This window comes from Phoenix dactylifera, chromosome 5 (genome assembly GCF_051530095.1).
Source record: "Phoenix dactylifera cultivar Ajwa chromosome 5, Ajwa_hap1_PhDact_Kaust_v1.1, whole genome shotgun sequence".
Classification (NCBI taxonomy): domain Eukaryota; kingdom Viridiplantae; phylum Streptophyta; class Magnoliopsida; order Arecales; family Arecaceae; genus Phoenix; species Phoenix dactylifera.
This window is the reverse complement of record NC_143194.1, coordinates 756,424-774,542: the sequence shown is the minus strand read 5'-3', so window position 1 is coordinate 774,542 and position 18,119 is coordinate 756,424. Positions and strand designations below refer to the sequence as shown.

The 18,119-nt window shown below is 53.5% G+C and overlaps 1 protein-coding gene across 2 annotated transcripts in view; it reads right to left on the bottom strand.

The window, feature by feature from the left end:
- Positions 1-18,119, bottom strand: part of TPR2 (Tetratricopeptide repeat (TPR)-like superfamily protein) — a 37,983-nt gene that overhangs the window by 13,067 nt on the left and 6,797 nt on the right. The window contains exon 6 of one of the 2 annotated variants that reach the window (XM_088721246.2): positions 17,858-17,906. In XM_088721246.2, coding sequence (XP_088577372.2) covers positions 17,858-17,906 — 49 coding nt within the window. Of the gene's footprint in view, positions 1-15,787; positions 15,927-17,857; positions 17,907-18,119 lie in introns of both variants that reach the window. The other variant, XM_008791708.5, reaches the window with a different exon arrangement.

The following is an 18,119-nucleotide window of genomic DNA, read 5'->3' as shown; positions in this document are numbered from 1 at the left end:
TATGCTCCTCCACGGAGCATCAGATCCTCTCCTCTGCAAGGCCTTCCCGGCGACCCTCCGTGGCCCGGCAAGGGCGTGGTTCGCCGGCTTGGAGGCTAACTCAATCCAGTCCTTCGACCAGTTTACTCGCCTCTTCATCACCCATTTCGCCGTCAGTAGCCGGCGGCGACTGGTCTCCGACTCCCTCTTTGATGTCCGGCAAAACGAGGGGGAAAGCTTGCGGGATTATCTTACCCGCTTCAACAAGGCTACGCTGGAAGTCCGGAACCTGAGCCAGGAGGTGGCTCTTTCAGCCCTGAAGCGTGGCTTCCGAAAGGGCAGACTCACCTTCTCCCTGGACAAACGCCTGCCGCGGAGCTTTCCGGAGCTGTTGTCCCGGGCGAACCAGTATGCGGACGCCAAGGAGGCGGCCGCCCACCGGAGCAAGGAGGCCGCCGAGATCCCTCCAAAGCTCGGGAAAAAAAGGCGAAAAGAGGCACGCCAGAGGAGCCCGACGCCTCAACGTCGGCGCAGAAGCCTGTCGCCGGTGAGGAACCACGGCGCCCTACGCCCTCGTTCTCCGCCCCGACGTTTCAACCGGTACACTCCTCTCCTGACTCCCCGGGCCCAGATCCTCATGGAAATCAAGGGGCGGGAGGACCTCCCGGTCCCGAGACAGATGAAGAAGATTCCTGGGAGGAGGCCCTCTCGGGCGTACTGTGAGTACCACCGGGACCACGGCCACGACACCGAAGACTGCTTCCAGCTTCGGGACGAGATCGAGGCTCTCATCCGCCGAGGGCGTCTCGGTCGATATGTGAACGACCGACGTCCCCCCGCAGACCCGCGTCCGGCCGACCCGGCCCCTCAGGAGCCTCGGGAGCAGAATCGACCCGTCGCGGGCGTGATCCACACTATCACTGGGGGCTGCCCCCGGCCCGAGAGGAACGCAGGGGGCTCGACTGAAGCGTCAGGGGCAGCCGTCGCAAAGAGGCAGAGGGTCGGTAATGTAATCACTTTTTGTGATGAAGATGTAAAGGGGGTTCAGACCCCCCACGATGACGCCATGGTGATCTCCCTCACTATGGCAAACTACGATGTAAGGCGTGTTCTTGTGGATAGTGGAAGCTCAGCTGATATTTTGTTTTACGAGGCCTTCCAAAAGATGAGCTTGTCCAGACAATTGTTGCACAAAACATCCACACCCCTCATAGGATTTACTGGTGACGCTATCTCGGCCAAAGGTGTCGTTGAGCTGCCTGTGACTGCGGGCGTTGCACCCGCAGAAGCCACGGTGCGGCTCGGGTTCTTGGTCGTCCGAGTTCCCTCGGCCTACAATGCTATCCTCGGACGACCCGGACTGAACGCCCTTCGCGCGGTGGTCTCTACGTACCACTTGCTCATGCGGTTCCCCACGGCGGCCGGGATTGGAGAGGTCCGAGGTGACCAACCGACCGCAAGGCAATGTTTCCTAGCAACTCTCAAAGGGAAGAAGCCCGTAGAAGCCTTAAGCGTCGAGTCCCTCGACGCTAGAGACGAGGTGGCCTTGCGGCACGGGGAGCCGGCCGAGGGTGTGATCGAAGTTCCCCTCGAGGAAGGTCGCCCGGACAGGACGATCCGGGTCGGCGCCAATCTCGACCCGGGAGCTCGGGCCCGGTTGGTAGAATTCCTCCGAGCCAATGTCGATGTGTTTGCCTGGTCGGCGGCCGATGTACCTGGGATCGACCCGGAGGTCATTTCTCACGCCCTCAACGTCGACCCGACCCACCGACCGGTAAAACAGAAGAAGAGACACTGTGCCCCGGATCGGATCCGAGTGGTCGACCAGGAGGTAGACAAGCTCTTGGAGGCAGGATTCATAAGGGAGGTCAGCTACCCCGAATGGCTGGCAAATGTCGTACTTGTCCGGAAGGCGAGCGGAAAGTGGAGGATGTGCGTCGACTACACCGACCTGAACAAGGCATGCCCCAAGGATAGCTTTCCGCTTCCGCGGATAGACCAATTGGTCGACGCGACTTCCGGATATCAGCTGCTGTCTTTCATGGACGCCTTCTCCGGCTACAACCAGATAATGATGGCTCCACAGGACGAGGAGAAAACTGCCTTTATAACAGACCGGGGGCTGTACTGTTACAAGGTAATGCCCTTCGGTCTGAAGAATGCTGGCGCCACTTACCAGCGCCTCGTCAACAAAATCTTCAAAGAGCAAATCGGCCGGAACATGGAGGTGTACGTGGACGATATGCTGGTGAAGAGCCGCCATGCAGACCAGCACATCGCGGATCTGGAGGAGACTTTCGCCACCTTGCGGAAGTTTCGCATGAAGCTGAACCCAGCGAAGTGCGCCTTTGGCGCTTCGGCCGGGAGGTTCCTCGGTTTCATTGTCAACCAGCGGGGGATCGAAGCCAACCCGGACAAAATCAAGGCCATCCAAGATATGTCCCCTCCGACCAAAGTGAAGGAGGTTCAGGAGCTCGCTGGGAGGGTCGCCGCGCTCGGACGATTTGTGGCAAAATCGGCCGAACGCTGCTAACCTTTCTTCAAGGTGTTGAAACGCCCGAAAGACTTCCTCTGGACGGCCGAATGTCAAGCAGCATTCGACCAGCTCAAGGAATACTTGGCGTCTCCTCCCCTGCTGTCCAAGCCGCAAGAAGGGGAGATGCTCTACCTCTATCTGGCGGTCTCCCCAACCGCAGTCAGTGCGGTACTGGTTCGGAAAGAGGCAAAGCTCCAGAAGCCTGTGTACTACATCAGCCGGGTCCTACGGGATGCCGAGACGCGGTATACGAAGGCTGAAAAGATCGCCTTCGCGCTGCTGACCGCGACCAGGAGGCTTCGCCCCTATTTCCAGGCCCATTCTGTCACCCTCTTGACCGATCAACCGCTGCGGCAGATCCTCAGCAATCCTGAGAATGCGGGACGGCTGGTGAAGTGGGCAGTAGAACTTGGTGAGTTCGACATCCGCTACCAGCCCCGACCCGCCATCAAGGCCCAGGCGCTCGCAGATTTCCTCGCTGAGTGCACGGTGCAGGAGGCGGAACTTAGGTCGCCGGAAACACCCAGCCTCGACCTCCCGATTTGGACGCTTCACATCGATGGGTCGTCGAACCCCGAAGGTGGAGAGGCCGGGCTGGTCCTTACCAGTCCTGATGGAGTGATAGCCGAGTATGCCTTGAGGTTCGGATTTCCAGTGACCAACAACGAGGCGGAGTACGAGGCCCTAGTCACGGGACTCAAACTCACCAAGGAGCTCGGCATCCGGCGCCTGAAGGTCTTCACCGACTCCCAGCTGGTGGTCGGGCAGGTCCGTGGGGAGTTCGAGGCCCGGAACCCGACCATGCAGAATTACGTCCGGAAGGTGCAAGCACTCATTCCCGACCTCGGCAGTGTCGACATCCAGCAGGTCCCAAGAAGTGAAAATGCCAGGGCCGACAGGTTGTCCCGCTTAGTGGGCGCAGACGCGCACAACTTGTCGAGGGCGATCTACCTGGAGACCCTGGATGCCCCGAGCATCGGCGAGGCTGGAGCGGTGATGGCGATTGATCCGGAGCCGTCTTGGATGGACCTGCTTGTCGCCTACCTCGCCGAAGGGATCCTCCCTGAAGACGAAGATCAAGCTCGGCGACTTGTTATGAAGTCCGCCCACTACGTACTCTATGAAGGGAGGCTGTATCGGACCTCGTTCACCGCCCCCCCTCTTAAAGTGCCTCCGCCCCTCGGAAGCGGCCTACGTCCTCGGCGAAGTCCACGAAGGCGTTTGCGGATCACACTTGGGGGGCTAGGTCCTTGGCGCACAAGATCATGAGGCAAGGCTATTATTGGCCTACCTTGTTGGAGGACTCAAAGGATCATGTACGGAAATGCGACGCCTGCCAGCGCCACGCCAACGTCCAAAGAGTCCCTTCTGTCCCCTTGACACCAATCACTGCACCCTGGCCCTTCGCCCAGTGGGGAATGGATATCCTCGGACCATTCCCCGTCGCTTCAGCTCAGCGGAAATTTTTGATTGTTGCAATCGACTACTTCACCAAGTGGGTGGAAGCAGAGCCGCTGGCCACTATCACGGAGGCGCAAGTCCGGAAGTTCGTGAAGAAGAACATCATTGTCCGATTTGGGGTACCTCGGGTCCTCATCTCGGATAATGGTCGACAGTTCGACAACAAGCATTTCCGTGACTTCTGCGAGGAGTTCGGGATCGAGCATCGGTTCACATCTGTGTCGCATCCCCAAACCAACGGCGAGGCCGAGGTCACAAATCGGACAATCCTCCAAGGAATCAAAGCGCGAATCGGTCGGACGGGGCAAGCTTGGGTTGAAGAACTCGAGAATGTCCTTTGGGCGTATCGGACCACGCATCGGACCCCTACCGGGGAGACGCCTTTCAGCCTAACCTATGGCACGGAAGCCGTTGTCCCCGTGGAGCTCGGACTCCCCTCACCTCGGGTGGTCGCGCACCGACCCGAGGCCAATTCGGAGCAGCTCCGAGGGAACCTGGATCTCTTGGAAGAAGCGAGGGAAATGGCGCAGGTTCGGATGGCGATGTATCAGCGGAGGGTGGCCCGATATTACAATTCCAAGGTCCGACCGAAGCTTTTCAGAATCGGAGATCTGGTGCTAAGGCGAGCTAAAGCATCTCAACCTGCGGAAGGTGGGAAGCTAGCGCCAAATTGGGAAGGCCCGTATAGGGTTCGCTGGGTAAACCGACCTGGCTCCTACCAGTTGGAGGCCCTAGATGGTCGAGAAATTCCAAGGAGCTGGAATTCCGCTAACCTGCGGATGTATTACCAGTAGAACGACAATGCCAGAAAGACAGTTCAAAAATGTATAACACTTTTCATTTCAATAATTTCCGGTTACAATGGCGTGCTCGTGTGATTACAAGGAATTCCCAGAGGGGAATTAGGGTGTAAAGAAAGTAAAGAAGAGGTGGAGACTCCGAGGAGCTGAAGATCTGGGATCCCGAAACCTCCATCCGAAGCGGCTGCAATCCCACCGGAAGTGGGTGCTTCCAACCGGAGGCGCCATCGACGTCTCACGAAAAAGACGAAGAGCCGGCGCGGATGAAGAAGAAGTGGACGAAGGAGAAGTCCACACTGCTCCTACCCAGAGGCGCCATCCACGCCTCACGAAAAAGACGAGGAGCCGCCGCAGAAGAAGCTCCCGCTGCCTCCAGGGGAACGCCACCTCCAAGGGATATTCCGGTCCTCCCCAGTGTTAGGGGAGAGAAGGGATACAAGGGAGAAGAGCATATGGAGGCGCGGTCCCGGATCAAGCGTCTGGCGCGGAGCTCAATCGGGAGGCTGAACTTCAAGGAGGGGAGACGTGATCCCGGATGAAACGCCTAGAGCGGAGTTCCGCCGGGGAGAACCTCCTTGTTGATCCCAGATGAAACGGCTAGTTGGCGGAAGTCGCGAAGGGCGCGCCTCCCGTTCCTTCGGTAGGGGTCTCTCAACCATGCGCCGGAGAGGAGGCCCACGATCCATGGCAACCTGAACAGCTCCGGCTTGGCAGGCTCCATCGCACCTGCACCTATATTTATAGCCAAACTGCGGCCCCTCGGTCGTTCCGATGCGGGTGGCTCCAATAAATGCGGGCGCATTGAATCCGGAGCCGATCCGGCTCTCGAGGCGTATCTTCCCGCGATTTCCTAAGCGTTATTCTCCTTAATCGCATTCTTTGTGCAGGACACTCCGGGTGGCCTGTACCCCTAGGTCCACATATCTCCGCTCGCGCCCAGGCCGCATCCGCCTCGAAGAACGCGCGTATCGCGGCCGCTTAACTGACACTCCTTGCAAGCGGCAACTGGCGATCCGATTTCCCAGGTAACCCCTCAATTAGCATTTAATGCCCATCTGGTGTTCCCCAGGCGACGCTTGGAGAGGAAGAGAAACACGATCGCAGCTGGCCACGGAGAAATCCCGTCGGGCGGCAAGCGACAGGCGCACGACCAGCGAGCGGAATTTCCTGAGGCCTGACAACCCTCAGATGCCAGGCTAACCCGATGATCATCCCGGGAGCAGACTAGCCTGAAGCCCCGACCGGTCGCCTCGGCTTGCGCCAGCCTTGGCCGACCAACGAGCGGAATTTCCCGAGGCTCGGCCCTCGGATGTCAGGCTAACCCGATGATCATCCCGGGAGCAGACTAGCCTGAAGCCCCGACCGGTCGCCTCGGCTTGCGCCAGCCTTGGCCGACCAACGAGCGGAATTTCCTGAGGCCTGACAACCCTCAGATGCCAGGCTAACCCGATGATCATCCCGGGAGCAGACTAGCCTGAAGCCCCGACCGGTCGCCTCGGCTTGCGCCAGCCTTGGCCGACCAACGAGCGGAATTTCCCGAGGCTCGGCCCTCGGATGCCAGGCTAACCCGATGATCATCCCGGGAGCAGACTAGCCTGAAGCCCCGACCGGTCGCCTCGGCTCGCGCCAGCCTTGGCCGACCAACGAGCGGAATTTCCTGAGGCCTGACAACCCTCAGATGCCAGGCTAACCCGATGATCATCCCGGGAGCAGACTAGCCTGAAGCTCCGACCGGTCGCCTCGGCTTGCGCCAGCCTTGGCCGACCAACGAGCGGAATTTCCTGAGGCCTGACAACCCTCAGATGCCAGGCTAACCCGATGATCATCCCGGGAGCAGACTAGCCTGAAGCCCCGACCGGTCGCCTCGGCTTGCGCCAGCCTTGGCCGACCAACGAGCGGAATTTTTCGAGGCTCGGCCCTCGGATGCCAGGCTAACCCGATGATCATCCCGGGAGCAGACTAGCCTGAAGCCCCGACCGGTCGCCTCGGCTTGCGCCAGCCTTGGCCGACCAACGAGCGGAATTTCCTGAGGCCTGACAACCCTCAGATGCCAGGCGAACCCGATGATCATCCCGGGAGCAGACTAGCCTGAAGCCCCGACCGGTCGCCTCGGCTTGTGCCAGCCTTGGCCGACCAACGAGCGGAATTTTCTGAGGCCTGACAACCCTCAGATGCCAGGCTAACCCGATGATCATCCCGGGAGCAGACTAGCCTGAAGCCCCGACCGGTCGCCTCGGCTTGCGCCAGCCTTGGCCGACCAACGAGCGGAATTTTCTGAGGCCTGACAACCCTCAGATGCCAGGCTAACCCGATGATCATCCCGGGAGCAGACTAGCCTGAAGCCCCGACCGGTCGCCTCGGCTTGCGCCAGCCTTGGCCGACCAACGAGCGGAATTTTTCGAGGCTCGGCCCTCGGATGCCAGGCTAACCCGATGATCATCCCGGGAGCAGACTAGCCTGAAGCCCCGACCGGTCGCCTCGGCTTGCGCCAGCCTTGGCCGACCAACGAGCGGAATTTCCTGAGGCCTAACAACCCTCAGATGCCAGGCGAACCCGATGATCATCCCGGGAGCATACTAGCCTGAAGCCCCGACCGGTCGCCTCGGCTTGCGCCAGCCTTGGCCGACCAACGAGCGAAATTTCCCGAGGCTCGGCCCTCGGATGCCAGGCTAACCCGATGATCATCCCGGGAGCAGACTAGCCTGAAGCCCCGACCGGTCGCCTCGGCTTGCGCCAGCCTTGGCCGACCAACGAGCGGAATCTCCCGAGGCTCGGCCCTCGGATGCCAGGCTAACCCGATGATCATCCCGGGAGCAAACTAGCCTGAAGCCCCGACCGGTCGCCTCGGCTTGCGCCAGCCTTGGCCGACCAACGAGCGGAATTTCCTGAGGCCTAACCCTCGGATGCCTGGCTTAGCGCCGGAAGAAGTTCCTGAGGCCTAACCCTTGGATTCCTGGCCTAGCGCCAGAAGAATTTCCTGAGGCCTAACCCTCGGATGACTGGCTTAGCGCCGGAAGAAGGTCCTGAGGCCTAACCCTCGGATGCCTGGCTTAGCGCCGGAAGAAGTTCCTGAGGCCTAACCCTCGGATGCCTGGCTTAGCGCCGGAAGAATTTTCTGAGGCCTAACCCTCGGATGCCTGGCTTAGTGCCGGAAGAATTTCCTGAGGCCTAACCCTCGGATGCCTGGCCTAGTGCCGGAAGAATTTCCTGAGACCTAACCCTCGGATGCCTGGCCTAGTGCCGGAAGAATTTCCTGAGGCCCAACCCTCGGATGCCTGGCTTAGCGCCGGAAGAATTTCCTGAGGCCCAACCCTCGGATGCCTGGCTTAGCGCCGGAAGAATTTCCTGAGGCCCAACCCTCGGATGCCTGGCCTAGTGCCGGAAGAATTTCCTGAGACCTAACCCTCGGATGCCTGGCCTAGTGCCGGAAGAATTTCCTGAGGCCCAACCCTCGGATGCCTGGCTTAGCGCCGGAAGAATTTCCTGAGGCCTAACCCTCGGATGCCTGGCTTAGTGCCGGAAGAATTTCCTGAGGCCTAACCCTCGGATGCCCGGCTTAGCGTCGGAAGAAGTTCCTGAGGCCTAACCCTCGGATGCCTGGCTTAGCGCCGGAAGAATTTTCTGAGGCCTAACCCTCGGATGACTGGCTTAGCGCCGGAAGAAGTTCCTGAGGCCTAACCCTCGGATGCCTGGCTTAGCGCCGGAAGAAGTTCCTGAGGCCTAACTCTCGGATGCCTGGCCTAGCGCCGGAAGAATTTCCTGAGGCCTAACCCTCGGATGCCTGGCCTAGTGCCGGAAGAATTTCCTGAGGCCTAACCCTCGGATGCCTGGCCTAGTGCCGGAAGAATTTCCTGAGGCCCAACCCTCGGATGCCTGGCCTAGCGCCGGAAGAATTTCCTGAGGCCCAACCCTCGGATGCCTGGCCTAGTGCCGGAAGAATTTCCTGAGACCTAACCCTCGGATGCCTGGCCTAGTGCCGGAAGAATTTCCTGAGGCCCAACCCTCGGATGCCTGGCTTAGCGCCGGAAGAATTTCCTGAGGCCTAACCCTCGAATGCCTGGCTTAGTGTCGGAAGAATTTCCTGAGGCCTAACCCTCGGATGCCCGGCTTAGCGCCGGAAGAAGTTCCTGAGGCCTAACCCTCGGATGCCTGGCTTAGCGCCGGAAGAATTCCCTGAGGCCTAACCCTCAGATACCTGGCCTAGCGCCAGAAGAATTTCAAGAGTCGGGAGTCAGCGAGACGCTACCAAGAGTTAAAAAGAAGAAGGACGAAAGTGAAATGAAGAAACTCTATTTGCATTAACTTTCATTGTTTCAGGGCCGAGACCCATACAACTTGGCAAAACGCCAACACACAAAGAAAAGAACAAAAATACAGAAGGTCAGCTTGGAGGAACCCCCGGGTCGGGAACGCCGGGCACGTCCGCAGGGGGTAGGGAGGCGGTTGGAGAATCAGCAGGCAATGGCGCCGGAGAGGAGTCTAGAAGAGAGATCCCACTCAGGTCAATTTCGGGGTACTTAGCCGACGCCCTTGTTAGGCCTTCCTCGAAGCCTAAGATAAAGGAGTCGGACCCCGCGTCCGACATGTCACGGACGAACTCGTCAGACTGACGATAGGCCTGTACCGCCTCCGACATATCACGGGTGAACTCGGCGGACTGACGATAAGCCTGTACCGCCTGACGCCCGATTTCCGCACTCTTCTCGGCCAGCGCCGCCTCTGCCCGCTCCATAATCTGAGCTTTCGCCTCCAAGACCTTCGCCACAATCCGGTCGTCCGCCTCGGAGGAGACCCTCAGCAGATCAGCCTGAGCCTCCTTGTGCTTCGCCTCGACAGCAATGCGAGCAGCCTCAGCCTCCTCCAGGCGCGAATGAAGCTCCTGGTCGCTCGCGCGGGACTTCTCCAAGGCCGACTCCAATTCGCCCAGCTTGGCTTCAAGAGACCGGGTTCGGTTGCGGGCGTTGTCGGCTGACCGCTGGGCCTTCTCCCACCTCTCCCGGTAGTCGGCAGCCTTCCGGGACTGCTTCTCGGCCCGCTCCTCCGCCTTCTTGATCTCGCCCTCGAGACCCGAGGCAACCTTGAGTTGCTCCTGAGCCTCCAACAGTTGCTTCTCGAGGGTGACGAAGCCGAGTGCCCGCTCTTCGGCCACCTGGAGCCTCATCTCGAGGTCCCTGGTCGTCCTCCCCGCCGCAGCCTGACCTCCCTCCTCTACTGCCTTCAGTTGGCTCTCGGCCCTCGCCAGAAGCCTCGCCTGTTCCTCGTAGCACTCCTCCAAGCGGATCATGTACTGGGCGAGCTAAGAGATAGGAAAAACGAGGGCGTCGGGCAGGGATCAACAGAGCCTATAAATGATGAAAGCGACCAAAAGAACACTCACCGACATGAGACAGACGCAGCTGGCAGCCCCAACGTCAGGGACCCTCATCTCCCGGACCTGCCTGCGGTCCTTCTCCAGCAGCACCGTCTCGATGAGGTTTCGGGCGCCGGCGAAAGTGAAGGCCGACCCCGACTTCTCCCCGGAGTCGGACGGTGGTTCTGCAGCCTTACCCTTACCCATCGCTTGGGGAAGAGTCATGCTGACCATGCTCGGGGCGGGGACCGCCCCTGGAATTGACAGGGTCCCGCTCGGCCGGGGCCTCGGCGCGTCCCTCCTCGTATCATCCGGAGCCGACCGAGTCGAAGGCTGGGCTGGGGACCGATCACGTCCGACCCGTCCATCTCGGGCGCGCCCGGGTGATGCCTCCGGAAAAACGGTAGTCTCGGCATCGGAGGGCTGATACAGCGTCAACTGCCGGTCCGCGCCCGCGGCGTCCCCCTGATCGGTGGGTCCGGACCCGTCTGTCGGCGTCGGAGTCGCCTGCCGGCGGAAATTCTTCGCCGGTGGGGCCCCGCTCGGAGGAGCTCGTTTCTTCCTCCGGACTGCTTCCAGTAGGGACGTCCTACCAACAGCCGTTGCCTTGTCCGACCGCATGACGTCGTCGATCTCTGCAAAAAGGACGAGGTGGTCGGAGGTTGAGAAACTGAAGGAAAGAACGAGACGAAAGAGGAGAAAAGAGCTAAAAAAGAAATGGTGGCGGGCTCACGGTCAGCGGGGACCGAGCTCAGACCTACGTTCACCAAGGTATCCTCGGAAATAAGGCGAGCCACCGGGGGGAGCCGGCCCTCGGCAACCAACCCCTTCAAGACGGCGACGCCATCGGATTCCTCCCTCGACAACCTCGATAGGCCAATCGGGGACTTCATCGGCGTCTCCCAGGTTGCCCTGATTCCCCAAGAGGGATCTGCGTCAACGAAAAAGAAGCGCCCCTTCCAGCCGTGAATGGAGGTAGGAGCCTCCTTGACGAGGCCGCACCCTCGCCGCGCCGCAAAGCACCACCACCCTTTGTCCTGGGGGTGGCCGCTCAGGCCGTAGCATTCCCAAAAGACACTCAGGGTGGCGGGAACCTCGTGCATGCGGCAGAGAACCTGAAAGGCCGTCAGGGCGCGCCATGAGTTCGGCACCAGTTGCGTCGGCGCCACTCTTAAACCCCGAAGCACCTGAACGACTAAGTCCGAGGGGGGAAAGCGGAACCCGGCCTGAAGAATGCCCTCATTGATGGCAACCTTCCCTGGAGGAGGATGGGACATCCTCTCCTCAGGCCCCGGGAGCGTAACATTGCAGGCCTCGGGAAGGTGGTATCGAGCCACGAACCTATCTAGGTCTTCGGCGACCAGCTCCGACTTAATGCGGTCTGCTCTCACTTCGCCCATCCCTAATGGCCAGTGAATCTACGGTCAGGACGGGGTCAAGAAGGGGGAAAGGACCGGAACGACTGGAGTACATTAATACAAAAGGAGAAAGTATGGAGAGCCTTAAATTGAAGAATGGGGCAACTCACCGGAAGAGAAGGAAGAACGGCTCCGAGAGCGTCAAAGGAGGAGCAAGCGAACAGTCCGACGGCAATGACGGCAGCGCAAAGGAGAAACTCGAAGATGTCTGTAAAGAGAGGCGGACGGAGGAGGGCCCCCGGTTAAATAGGCGGAAAGGTGGGTGACGCCTCGGTGACGCCAGAGGACGCCTGGCTGCCGAAGGGTCGCTCGCGCCCCAAAGGCTAATCGACGCCATTAAGGAAGGATGTCCGCCGAAATCCTCAGACTGCCAGGTCAGCAACAACCGCCATACGCCATAAAGAAGGCGGGGAGCTCGAAGCGCGCGCGCCTCTCCGAGGGATGGCGGCAATCTCGAAGCATCACTCCCTTCACCCGTTCCCCTTCTGGTTCCAGGCTCGGAAGTGGGGGGCTACTGTTACGGGGGAACTTAGCCACCATGCCCCACGTGACCGGCACGCGCGCCCAGGAAGACTACGGCAGCCCCTTGATCCAGCAATCCGACCCCGAGTCGGACATCTTCGGCTCCGCAGCCCGACCCCGAGTCGGCAGCCCCTTGATCCAGCAATCCGACCCCGAGTCGGACATCTTCGGCTCCGCAGCCCGACCCCGAGTCGGCAGCCCCTTGATCCAGCAATCCGACCCCGAGTCGGACATCTTCGGCTCCGCAGCCCGACCCCGAGTCGGACATCTCTCGACAACGACAGGCTATTCCCCAGAGGCACGCCGCGGCCCTCTGCTCCACTACACCCAGCAACGGTCGTACCCGGCGCTGCTCCACGATCTCCTGTAACAGCCGTACAAAGCGGAGCTCCACTACGCCCTGTCATGGCCGTACCCAGCGCTGCCCCACGATGCCCTGTAACGGCCATGTCAGTGGCAGCTCCATCGTGCTACACGATGACCAACCCCCCAAAAGGACCCCCCAGCCTGGTATATAGGCGGCTGGGGGGAGAAGGAGGGGTAAGCAAGAACTTCCAGAGCATTCTCTTACTTGCTACTATTATCTCTCCTTCTCCTCCAATCTCCTCTGACTTGATCGTCGGAGGGCCCCCACTACCCCAGTGGTGGTGCGAGGCTTGCTTGCAGGTTTCCCGGTGGAAAGTGGAGCGCAATCAACACCAACCAAGGCAACTCAAACGGAACCCCGTTCACACCGCTGTGCCAATCGTTCTCGGTTTGGACCACCAGCAACAATTCCAAATATAAACAATTTATATTTAAATTTTGTGGTCATAATAAATTTAAAACTGAAATTTCATAAACATCAATTATGCATAATTTCACAAAAATAAACTATTTATTTTATGATACAAAATTAATCTCAATTTTGTGCTAGGACAACCTTTTCACTATAAGGGGTTAACCTTATAGCAGGACAACCTTATAATTCAGCACAAGATTGATATTTTATCAATAAATCTAGATCTAATCTAAATTTAAAAATTAAATCATGCATAATTCTAGATATTATAGGCCAATTCCATCGACCAACCTGACTCTGATACCAGTTGAAGGAAAAATTTCCCGAGTTGTCCGATAAAATCGAACGCCAGGCATGAAAAATCAGTTTTAATTTTTTTTATTTTATTTATAACAATTATAAATATTAAATTTAACTTTTGTGTAAAATTACCTCAAGGCCGTAGCGGAAGTTGGTCGAGGTAATTTGAATCTGGATCTGGATCTAGATCCCTGAAGGTAGCTCTGCGAGGCCTGGATCTACAAGCCCTCTACTTCGCACACACGTCAAACTTCGCAAGAAGGTTGGATGATGTTTTTACTCGTGCAAAACAATCTTTTGCAAAAGGACCCTTGGAAGAAAAGAAATCCAGAAAAAGGACGTTCCCTTTTCTCTTTCTTTCTTTCTTCTCTTTCTTTCTTTCTTCAGTTTCTTTTCTCCCGTTTCTTCACAGCACGCACAAGCCACAGATGCCCGTCTCTTGATCCCGATCACAGAGGGAATGGAAGGGAGGAGAGGACACCGGATCTGGGCCGAACTCCAAACCACCAGAGAGAAAGGACTCCTTCCTTTCTCTTCTTCTTCTTCTCCACAGAATCAAATCTCCTTCTCTGTCTGACGTTTTCTTCCCAAGAAAATTTTTTTCTCTCTCTCTCTCCATTCGAGAGGAAACGGTGGCCTACAAATAGGCCAACGCTGAGAGGAGTTAAGAGGCGTAATGGTCCAGCATTATTGAATTCATTTATTATCAAATATGAATGAATTTGATAACGGTTGTTTCAAAAACAACCATGGAATAAACCAGCGATTAATGCCTATTATTGCCGGATTTCAAAAATCAAACTGGACTGGAATGTTGGCGGTTCAAAACCGCACTTTCCGGTCCAGTCGGCCGTCTGGCCGGAGGCCGGTTGGCCACGCACTCGCCGGTCGGAAAGCTTGCGGATGCGTGAAACAGAGAAGCTCTGTTTCATGCGTCCCAGGTGAGTCGCGGCTCACAAAACAAATGCTAAGGGTCCATGTGAAGGGAGTGGTCCACGGGTCCATGGCATTTATTCACGGTCAGCAACCACACAAAATGGGAAAAGTCAACTTGATACAAATGGGTTAGCCCATTTGATCATAAGTTAGTCTATTTGGTTCTAAACCAAATTTGCAGCCCATTTGAATGAATTTTTGACCCGAAAAAATTCCACATGAGTCTGACTCATAGGAGATTCAATTGGGTCTAGTTTCGGCTCGATCCAAGTCCGACTTAGATCAGAACAAATACGAAATTAAATCCCAATTAAATCATGATCGAGCCCAATTACACTAATTTAGACCCAATCAAATCCAATCTCAACAACTGAGTCCTGATCAAGTTCAATTATATTAATTAAAACTTGATTGACCCGAAATACAGACTTAATTAGTTGTTCATCCATGAAATTTAGCATGTACCTCATGTTCAGTGCTAGCTGAACATAGACAGAGCCAAATTCCAAATGACCCATAATTTAATTCTTAATTAAATTGGGTCAAGACCTTCCTACTCAGCTTGACTAATGTGCGTGACTCCGATAGGTTCGAACACTAAGCCGGTAGTACATGGACTACTCCATGCACTAATCGAGGTGACCATCTAGCAATGATACCCGACGTCCGGATAGGTCAAATATGCAAAGCAACATTCAAGAACCTAGACGTATGGTTGTTGCATAATTCATCCCTATGACCTTCGATGCTCAAGATGACCTCAGAGTGGACTGTCGAACTCTGGATCCGGTCATCCATAGTATATTTCAATTAATCAAATCAAGTGACCATCACTTGGTTTACCCTGGCCAAGGTTTTACTGAATTGAAATACAGCAAGACATCAACTCCTCTAATCTGGAGCGGTCAATCCCATCTTGACTCGTACACAGACTTCGCGAGTACTTGACTGCACCCAGCATCCTTCCGATCCCTGAATTAGAAATTCAGGTCATCCAGTGCCTAAGTACAGTGAGTTGCTTGCAAGTCACCGTGACAGTCTCAGGTCTAAGGGGTACTTATGCCCATACGTTTTACGAGCTAACTCCCGACAGTGGAGTGCTACGCAGGTGAGTCACTATTCAGTGACGATGTACTCCTACATCTCACCTGTATGCCATACAGTGTCTCCACACTCCTTGGTTTAAGAGGACAACCAACTAAATGGCACACAACGACCTATACTTGACATAGCTATCGTCCAATTGACAGCTTGTCATTTGGTCGCGAACTGGTTTAAGGACTAAATGATAAAACCTCTTTTATCCACTAAATTAGTCCTAAGGACTTCATCACAATACACAGGAGTTCAATTTGAAGATGCAACACTTGTGATGAATAGAAAATTACCAGAATAAATTTTTATTCATTTTAATAAAATATATATACATAATCCAATTTCTTACAATTAAAAATTGGCTTTGGGACACAATTCCCAACAAATTATTGGTATTAGTCTTTTCATTGAGTAATATTTTTCTTCTCATTGTTCCAAAATAATCTTTTTAAGGTAGGTGTCCTATCCCTCCCTAACTTGTCTTAATGTTATAGGGAGAAAAAAACCAAAAGAAAATTTAGATAGCTATACAGGCACAGGGAGAAATGAAATGCAAAAACCATATACACTCATATATGTACTTAAAAGAGGAAAAGTGAAAAAACATACTCATTGAAGCAACTGAATTGTCCGAATTTTGTTCATCGTCCTTTGCTTCATCACCAAGGACGTCTGTGGTAGAATCAACAGTGCCCTCTAGTAGATATTTAAGAACTTCCCTCTTTGACATTAAAGTTCCACTACCAGCCTAAGTAGTCAATAATCAAACATATATCACAAAGGAACGTTACAGAGAATTCTTCTTTATCGAAAAATGATGTTTTGGACAGTTTTTAGTTCTGCAGCAAAATCTTGCCAGAAGCCCCGTAAATGACTAGCTACCAAAAGCAAAATTTTCCATAAGAATGCATGTTTGATAATGCTAAATAACAAAGAAAAGTGGATCTAAATGAAAAAAAACCATTTTCTTTTTCAGATAGAACAAGAACAAAGTCATGAAGTATACACTAAATTGTTATAATTGTTCTATATACGTTGTGTACCCAAGTATTAAATGAATCAGTTGACTTACAATTATGGAGCTATAGTCAACTATAAATATATATTATGGGCTATTGCCCTCATTAATGAGAGTGCATAGTATTATGTCATTCCAATACTAGAAAATCAAGCCTCATACTATCAGAAAAGGATCAATTCTCTGAGATCTCCACCAACCATAAAGTGAGATTTCTATCCAACCGATATTTTTGCTCTTGGTCTGGATCTTGGACATCTCTCCCCTTATTCAGGTAGGTGTTCTCCCTTCTACAAATAGGATTCTATTAATGGCCTCGAAACTCCCACAGTCGGTTTATTATGTGTATTCAACCAATCCCGTTTGAGACAGTAACAATCATGTAAAAGAGAAAATTCTAACCAATCTATATCAATACATGTCAAGACCTACACCATGGTCTTTGGAGTCTTATAGACTTATTTCACATGATTGTAGTGTTTCTCTTTCCCTTGTTCATCTGTTCTATGCATTTTAATCCACGGTTTAAAACCATAGAAATCCAAAGGAGGTAACATGGGGTCTTTCTAACTCTTGCTTCCACTAAAATAAATTATGTAACTGCTTGATAGTTTTGTCTTCTCATATCCACATCTGAGATATGCCTCTGATGCTTCTTGCAGTGTTTTTCCATATCTAATGCATAGCCACAATATCAACCCAACCCATTCAATTCAGGGTTAGATCAGCTGTGGCATCCTTTTTCCAGTCATAAAAATGCCTGAGATCTTTCAACCTACAACTGAATATCTCTTGTCTTCCTTAACGAATTGGCACATTTTATGATGCAAATAAATCTTTAGGTTTTCAAGGGTTTTGTGTTGATAGACCTGTCACTCCTCTAAGACACCTTTTAATCTTTATAATTGGCCATTTCAGGTTGTCTTTCAACCACTCTTTTTCCTTGTTTCTCTTGCCTTCATTGGACTCTCACTGTCTCCTTCACATCTTATCTGGAATTATTCCATAATTGGAACAGGGGGAACACTGATGCTCTTAGAAAATTTTCTTATCATCAGGGCAATCACATAATCATCACATTAGATATCACTAACCTTATGTTAAATTTCAGCTCTCTATTGTGAGTAGATGATGGATCCACTTGATAGTTCAAACCTAAAGCATGCCTCATCAAAAACGATGGACATATGATGCAGCCCTACGATTAAAACTGCACAGAAGTGGGATGCTCTTAGGACAGAGTATTAGAATTTTGAAAAAGATTTCTAGGGGCGGTCCAGACATTCAGCAATCAATATGACCAAATTGCTGGAACTACTGAATTAGAGTTTCCTAGGGTCCGATAGCACAATAATATGAGGAATTGGGGCTTTAATTACTAATCCGAAATTTTTGCATGAAGAATTTTTAGCAATAGGAAGCAATAAAAACATGAGCTTTTTGCTCTGTCATTTAAAATCTATCAACAGTAAAAATTAGTTTGTTGTATGAATAGTTATGTCAAATCTATAGTAAATAAATACTAATAGAAATAAATATGGGCATATCTAGCAAATTTAAGAATAGACAATGAAGAAAATGAGCAAATAATGTAAAGACACAAAGGATCAGAGAAAAAAAAAAGGAGAGGAAGAGAAAAGAGAGAAGAGATAATAGAGCACCGGGAAGTCCGATAAGCAACAAGCTTTCTTTTATTTCCAATCTCCAAAACTGCATAGCATAGACCATGGATCCTTATTTATAACAACAGAAAACCTAACTATGACTATCAAATTTCCTGAGATAAATGCGTAAGGCATGCTTATTGTTCATGATATTGAAGTGCGAACATTATAATGAATAGTACCGCTATAGTACCATTCCTTGTTAAGCTTTCAAATAAGGCTCCGAAATTTGTTGGCCTCAGCCCTATATTTTGGAGAA